Raw genomic sequence first — 9009 nt, 5'->3', positions numbered from 1 at the left:
CTTTACCCTTTGAATAGGCTTTTTCTTAATTCCCTTTACACTTTATATATTTTCTCTTTTGAGCATCTTTTTTTTTCTTCCTTACAATCCTTTTGCTTCAATTATATACAAACTTACTTCATATATATACATAACTATATATATATATATATATATATATATATTTCTTCTTCACTCTTCCCCTTTGATCCATGTTCTATAGGTCAAAAACCTAAAAAAATAATTATAAATATAAAATGTCATTCGACATGACTTTTTCTTCTTCATCTTCCTCAGAACGCCTTTGTTACTTGCAGTGTAATTTTTGCAACACTATTCTAGTGGTAAATACTTCTGAATCCTTCTTCAAACTTGTTTGAATTTTAATTTCTTATTGTGCATATGATAATATATATAATTACTAGGGTTTTTAAACCTTTTGAAGTTTATTTTTTAAAAAAAATATGCATGTTAGTAAAAAAATAAAAATACAACAAGGGCATATTTTGATTTTAATAATGAGTATGATCATAGATTATTATTATTAAAATTAAAGAATAATATGTTTTTGATAGAGAATATATGTCTTTTTTAGGTTTAAAGTGAAGTAAATATGGATGAAATTCTTCAAACATAATCTTATTGAGATGAAATACTCTTCTTTTATGAATTATAGGGTAAAAAGGATGTATTTGGTTGGATTTATAATCTTTCTTTGATATTCTATGTTAATTTTTACTAGATTTCACTTGGGACAAAAAAGGGGTTGTTGGTTTTTTTTTTTTTTTTAGAGTTTTCATTTGTTTGGAAAATCTTAGAAAATTTAACTTCAAATGAGTAAAAAAAAAAAAAAGAGAGAGAATTGCTATGATTCAAACTATTGTTCTTCTTCTTTATTCCAAAATTTCACAAATTATTGTACAACTAATTTTGGTGTCATTAGATCTCTTACCTTCAAAAATGAAAAAGAGAAAAAATAAAAAATGGTGGGGTTTTCTGTTCACACATTTTAACACATTTGCCCACTGGATAATCAACTAAAAAAATAAAATTAAAAATATGTTTTTCTTTTTTTCCCAATTCTTGAGATATCATTAATCTTGTTTCTATTTCTTCAAGAGAAATAATTATGATTGAAATTTGAAACAATTAAGTATTGTTTTATTACTCTTCATTATTTATTTTATTTTTAAAAAAATCATGTATAGAATTGTAGTTCTTTGTTTGAATGAATTATATGATATATAAAAAAGTACTTCGTATATCATATAATTTTGTTTTAATTTATATATTTTTTTATTTATAGAAGTTTTCAAGTTCCTTGTATTGGACTGTGATTTCTGTTCTAGTCATGTCATTTTCCTTGTTATCTCTTTAAATTTCTCACTTTTCTAGTGACTGAGCAATGGTCAGAAAAAAAGTCAGTAGCACCAAAACGAAAGGAATTAAAGAGATATGATTAGAGATACGATGCTTCATCTTTAATCAGATATCTCGAATTCTACGTAATACATAAAAATAAGGAACAATTCTCCTTTTAAGAGGTCATATGCACACAAATTCTGATTAGTTGGAACTCCAAAGTTTATACTAAACATCAGATGAATACTAATAAAAAAAAAAGACTACAAAAAAAAGATTAGCCAAAAAAGCTTGTATTTGAAGTTGAGTCTTAAAAATTTGAGTTTTTGAAGTTGTGATTTTTGAAGTTGTATATGGATATGCATTTTACTTTGAAAATTTATAGTTTTCCGAGTGGAAGTTTCAAAAACTCAAAAACTGATCTAGCTTTCACGCACCTCAACTAATTCTACGGAATATATATCAAATTTTAATGATTTTTTTAGAACAAACAGATATTTGAAAGATAAATTTTTAAAAACTTACTTTCAAAATTTTTGGTCAATTGCTAGCTTAAATTATATATAGAGATCCAGATTCAAATTTTAATTTATGTAATATTAAGGGTTTTCACATAGACATAGTGCTGGTTACTACTAGTCAAACTAGAAAGAAGTCTATAGTTTAGTTTTATAAATTGTTACTACTAGTTTATTTAATTTTAAGTAATTGCAAATTGTTATAGTGGTTACACAAATGGTAAATTTAGCCCTTTTAGGAGGATCATCTTTTGCATATATTTATGTCTAGAACAAGATAAAAGAATTTTAAGTTATATATATTGATATATTAAAAACGTTAAGAAATTTCGCTCTTTAAAAGTGACAGAGAGTAATAAGTAAATTCTTATAGATTCATCCGAAGGAAATTAGACATGATAATTTTTCATCATTCAGCTGGGACTCTCATGACTATAATTAGTTATTATTCTTTTATTTAATCATTATACAATCGAGATTTACTATAGTTATATGAGATTTTTCGATTAATTTAATATGATGATATAAAAAATCTATATATTATCAGGTTAGTGTTCCATGCAGCAACATGTTAACCTTAGTGACAGTAAGGTGTGGGCATTGTGCAAATATGTTTTCTGTTAATATTGGATCTTTAATTCAACCTCTCCCCCTTCAAGATGTACAAGTAAGTAAATACATTAATTTTTCTCTCTATTTCATTTTGTGTGATATCGACTATATATGCACAGAACATGTACAATCTTTTACGCACTATAACAAGTATTCATAAATTTTTCATAACTTTTTATTAGTGCTCAAACACGAAATACTTAGTTCTATGAATGTTTGCTTCGGATCGGATATAATCAAATATTGATATATCCAGATAATTCGTAAAGGATCAATTCATCGCTTATATCCTTTTCTTTTCAGTTTATTCTAGAAAACAACACATAATTTTTATATTTAAAGATAATATGAGTTTAAACTTTCCAGTTTAACCCTAATATTTATGATTTGATAATCACATAATATTATGACATGTTTAATATTATAAATTCTTGTCAGAACTAAGAAAAAAAATGTAAGATACTTTGTGGGTAATTTCACAATCTCTTTGGTCATGTGCTCTTTTTTTTTTTCCCCTTTTCCTAATTTTGTGGTAAAAAAATAAAGAATCATGTGAAAAAAAAAATAAAAAAATTCCATCACTTTTTTTGTTGGTGGAGGATAAGAATGTGTTTTATACTAATTATTTCTATGATCATAATAATATTTTTTTTTCTTTCTTTTTATCTGGCAGAAGCTGCAAAGGCAACAGTACACAAATGTTGAAAATAATTCTAGTAATTATAAAGCTTATGGTTCTTCATCATCATCATCTTCCTCCAAGTTCAACAGATATTCTTCCATTGTTTCTCCTGAATTTGAACCTAGAATCCCTCCAATTTATCGTAAGCGCTCTCTCTCTCTCTTAATAAATCACTACACGTTAACTATATGTAATCGTTCATAATAAGTGGAACGAACAAATTATAACTTGAAAAATAAGACAGTTAACCTGGTACAAGTACAACATATTGAAATTTAAGTTATACTATTAGTGTATAAGTTAAATATTTTGTTGAATTGTTGTTTGCAACATGTCCTTCCAAAGTGTCATTAACTTACAACCGGCTACAAGGTCAATTTAAATCAAGTTAAGATGTCTAAATATGTAATTATAAGATTGTATCTATGTATTATATATATGTCTTTAAGTTATATATATATTTATCGATTGTAGCAGATAATCTGAGTTATTTATAAGATTACAAATTCAATATTATAAGTAGTTTTACTTGAAGATATTTTTTAGATGATCTAATAATATAAAATAGCATTTACATTGTTGATGTACAAAATTTAAACAAAATTTGTATACTCAGTGTCTGACTTAGAATTTTCATCAAGGTGGTTCGAAAATAAAAATACAGTATTTGAGGTTTGAATTAAAATATCAAAGAAAATTTTAAACCCCCTAAATCATTGAGCTAATCTCTACTTTTATGTTCAGACAATTCAAACTCTCTATATATACAATATAATTTTTTATCGAAAAAATTGAATAAAACATCTTTGCATCCCTAGATCCGCCTTGATTTATAGTATGAAAAGGGAGGAGATATAATTGACTATAATATTTGGACTGCATGAAGTTTCCTCTTCACTTATGACAACTGAAGTTGATTGTGACATAACATTTGTATCCAACTCATCAATAACATGATAATTATTAGGGTCCTTTGGTTGCTGGTCAAGAAGATGCCAATTCATTTATTAAAATTAATATATATAGTTAATATATAGTATGTTTGGTGTGATTATTCAAGCGCATCAAGTATAGTGTTTGGCTATTATTTTATAAAAATATAACTGAATCCTATATAATTAATTTTTACATTTATAATACCTTTATAACTCTAACTAGCAACTAAACGACCACACATTTAGACCATCACATATTTATTTGGTATAATTTTCGACTCGTATAAATAAAAAACACTTCTAAACAACAACGAATTAAGCTAAAGTTTTATTTACGAATTTGGAAAAAATCAATAGTTTTGATCAAAATCTTGTATTTATGTTAGTAAATAAACTTAAAAGGTACGTAGATAAGTACAAAATACATTATCTTTTCTACAATTAAAAATTTATAAACTCAAAATCTTAAATTCGTCTCTAATTTTTTTCATATATCAAACTATGCAGCACCAGAAAAAAGACAACGTGTTCCTTCTGCCTACAATCGATTCATCAAGTAAGTTTTTCTCTCCTTGGGGGTGGTGGTGGAGGGGGGAGGTGGGGTTGAAAAGACAAATATTATACATGTAATATTATAATGTTAAGTTAATTTATTCGTTCGAGTAATATAAGTGAATTCAAAATTTTATGTTTATGAATTTTATTTACTGAGATTTTAATAGATTATAATACATTTTAACAAAAATACGAAATTTGAGACTAAAGGTACTGAGTTCTACCTAATTTGAGAACTTTTATTGTGGATTTACCCCTATCTAGCTACCCCTCTCTTGCCACCTAATTTGCAATTCATCTATATTTATTGGTTCATTATTTGTATGTAATATGCATGTCTCACATACTCAGTACATTTAAAGTATTAATCGCATATTTTTTGAGCTATATTATTTATGTTTTGAATGTGTATAGGGAAGAGATCCAAAGGATAAAGGCCACCAATCCTGAAATTAGCCATCGTGAAGCTTTTAGCACTGCTGCCAAAAATGTAAGTCCTCCTTTAATCAAAAGTCTCGAGCTTAAATTGTGAAAATAGAAAAATCTTCAGCGGAAAACGTTTTTCTTATTAATAGACATTACACAATGAAAATGGGAATTAGTATGGATACCTATAAGGAGTGAAGTATGGGGGACTGCTGGGAGAGTCTTTTTAAATGGATGACTCGTCGGTCGTCGGATGGCCGAGCGTTCACTTTTTTATGTCTTTGATTTCTTAGGTGAAAATCTTACTTCGCAACTGACACTAATTATACAAGAGTCAATGATCAAAATTAAACACACGTGAACTATAATTTTTGCTTTCATATCACAATTATATATCCATTGTTTCTTTTACCTATCTAAATTTATCACTTTAAGTTCTTTGTATTAAAACACACTTTGATGTTGAATTGGTCAAATATTTGAAACCAATCGACAACAGGCGTGTACGTGTTTGATCATTAACTGGCAAAAAATGATAAGTTAAATATGCATAATACATAAATATGACTCTTAATTTGATTTCAACTGGCAGCTAGAATTTAACTTTGAGTGTGCACACGTAGACATTTAAACTTGTATAAAATTGAACCACTAGACACATCCATCCTACATGACAATTTTGTATCCTACATGGCGTCATACGTGTATTATGTCAAATAGGACATTTGTGTCTACTTGTGCACACCCAAAATTGAAAGACATATATTGTTGGCCAGATTTTAGCAAGGTGTGAATGGAAAATGAGAATGAAAAATAATTGAATGACATATTTATATATTATATCATTTAAATATATTTTTAACCATTAACTCATTGTGACAGACAAATAATAAAACAATAATAGAAGAAATGAAAATAACTTGTTGCATGTGGAATATTTAGACTGTCCACAAAAGAAAAATTATGGTAGGGACAAACAGGAATGGCCACTAAAATAGAAGAAATTAAAAAAGAGAAATATCTTTTTCAAGATTTTATCTTTTACGTATATTTGCTATTTTTGCAGTGGGCACATTTTCCACATATTCACTTTGGACTTAAGCTGGAGGGCAACAAATAGTGCATCTTGAGGGGAAAAAAACTTTCATATATATAATATATGCATGTCTTTATATTGTTTTTTCATCGATGGTTATTATAAATAATATTTCTATCTCTTTAAAATAGAGTAAAATCTGGATATGTATTACCCTCGATCTTTAGATTCTACTTATAAAAATATACTGATTGTTATTGTTATTGTTATTGTAATCGTCGTCTTAATATTATTTTCGAGTTGTGAAAGTCTCCTTATGTGACACATTTCGTTTTGTTTGCCTTAATTTTGGTTAATTTAAATGTTGTGTTTCTAACTAGCTATTTTCAAAGTTTTTATTCAATACTAACATAAACTTGCTCTTGTGACTTTTTTATACTCCTTTTCCCATTTAATGTAATGTTATTATTATTATTCGGGGAGCTTAAATTTTTAAAAATATTTTAGTTACTACTATTGTGACCACTTATACATAATATATACGTTAATTAAGTAGTAAACATAATTTCAAATATTAAAATTATTATTTTTTAAATAAAAACAATTTAATATGATAAAATTTAAAATATGATAAAACAATTTAAATATGATATAATTTAACCGATGTATTTTTAATCCAGTCACCTTAAATGAAAAAAAATAAAATCTTACGCCTTTGATAAATGATATTTTTTTCAACATGTAATTAACTTATAGAAATAATGTTCATAGGACATTTTTCAATCTTATTTATTGAAAAATAGTCACTATTATAGCGAAACTCTAGCTATTTCATGAATTAAAAAATAGTTATTCGTGAATTTAATTTTACCCTACACAATTTAGATTCTCACTAAAATTCCACTTTAAATAACTTGGGACTAATTTACAAACATGGCCACATGGTAAATATATAGTATACTACAATGAACACAAAATTCAAATATTTTGATAAATAGGTGGATGATATATCGGGAATAGATTTTCACAAAAAAAAAAAACTACATTAAATTGAACCTAATAATGTTGTATGTATTGTCAAATCAAGATATTAGACATAAATCAACTGTAGGACAATATATGTATATCGTGTATATAAAAAATTTATCAAAAAAAGTTAAATAAAACATATTTTTCTTGTCATATTAGATATTTAGATAATTGGACCAACCAAAAAATTTATCAAAATAAAATTTAAATTTCATATCATAGATTTGGTTGGGGGGGTTAGTAACAGTTCAAGACAAGTCATTTTCATGTATAAGTAAAAAAAAAAACCCAAATTTTTATGCCACTTCCAAACATATATATACCCAACACTAATAAAACACAAATAAAAACATATAGCAGCTTTAAACGAAAGGTTTTCTTCCCAACATTCTCCTCAAATTTACTAGCTGGGAACATATCCCCCCCCCCCTCCCGCGCTCCCCCCTCCCGCGCTCCCCTCCCAATCTTTATTTTGCTGGTGTTCGATATTCATTTTATGATTTAAGTTAATTAAGTGGATGTTTGGTCGTAAGATTTGAGCGTCAATTTGAAGTTTTAATTTGTGATCAATATTTATTTATGAAATTTGTACATTATTTTAGTATTTATAATTTGTTTGACCATAAGATTTTGAAGGATTAATTTGAAGTTTTGAGTTGAAATCAACGTGTTTACGAAATTTGCGCACAATTAACTTCAATTTTAAATCTCAACTTCTTCAAAAAAAGAGAGTAGGATTTGACTTCAAGTGGTGATTTCAATTTTTTATATATATATAAAATTTAGCTCATAGGTTTATATTTTGTAAGAAATAAAAAAAATATTTATCACTTTAAATTTTACAAAAAAAAAGATTTGATGCTCGACATGAATAAAAATTGTTACTACTTAACAGTTTTGTCAAATTATGTGTTATTTGAAAGTTTCTGACCACAAATATTTATATATAAAAGGAATTTGAAGATATATCAATTATTAATGTGAGGTCTTAGAATATTTTGGTACCTTGTCTATGGGTTATGATCGGCACATTTGGTAAGGATATATGAGAGGTAGAGAAAGTTTGAGAGATTTTACAAATTGTGGGATTTTCATGTTTCCAAAGAAAAAAAAATGCAACTTATAAAAATTCAAATAATATATATCCAAACAAATTTTCAACTTCAAATTAGCATAATTTCAAATCACATCCAAACAAATTAGTTTTTCACTAAAAAAAACTTCAAAATATACTTAATAAAAAACATAAGGTAAAAAATATAAACGGAATATATATATATATATATATATATATGAAATGAAATGAACTGATTCTTACCAAAAGCAACTCCACAAATTTCATATATTCGAACTCCTAAATCATTTGTCCATATGAAAAAAGAATAAATAAATAAATAAATAACATCTTCTCTTCTCTATAATTTAGGGGGAATTAGTAGTAGAGATGGATATAAAACTTAAAAATTTTGGGTTTAATTAAAAAAAAAATTGTAATGTATTTGATTTATTAGGTTTACAATTTGTTTTTATATATTAATTTGACGAATTAATAAACAATAATATAAATAATACTTAATAAATTATTAATATATACATATATTATTTTTGTGGTTTTTTTTCAACAAATGAAATGACTACGTACTAGAAAGTGTCAATTGACTTTTGTCAGTTGGACACAATTATCAATCTGTTGCTATACCTTTATATTTTCTTTTTAGTTTAAATTCTTTTTTTTTTAAATACTTTTAACCAACATTGATCTCTTTTTAGACAATTGTGCTGCTTTTTTTAAAAAGTGAATAAGTTATGATTGGTGAATAGAGCAAAATAAGTACTCCCTACATCCTAAATTAAGTGTCGCTTTATCAAAAATTA

The 9009-nt window shown here is 26.1% G+C and overlaps 1 protein-coding gene across 1 annotated transcript; it reads left to right on the top strand.

Annotated features, from left to right (window-relative positions):
• LOC125844387 (putative axial regulator YABBY 2) lies at positions 1 to 6191 on the top strand. Its single transcript, XM_049523696.1, has 6 exons — positions 1 to 323; positions 2407 to 2526; positions 3145 to 3295; positions 4596 to 4644; positions 5058 to 5133; positions 6136 to 6191. Exons 1-6 carry the CDS (start codon positions 237 to 239, stop codon positions 6187 to 6189), a joined length of 537 nt encoding a protein of 178 aa, XP_049379653.1. The 5' UTR covers positions 1 to 236; the 3' UTR covers positions 6190 to 6191.
• Positions 6192 to 9009: the final 2818 nt, after the last annotated feature.

This window comes from Solanum stenotomum, chromosome 11, assembly GCF_019186545.1.
Source record: "Solanum stenotomum isolate F172 chromosome 11, ASM1918654v1, whole genome shotgun sequence".
Taxonomy (NCBI): Eukaryota; Viridiplantae; Streptophyta; class Magnoliopsida; order Solanales; family Solanaceae; genus Solanum; species Solanum stenotomum.
This window is presented reverse-complemented; position numbering and strand designations above follow the sequence as displayed.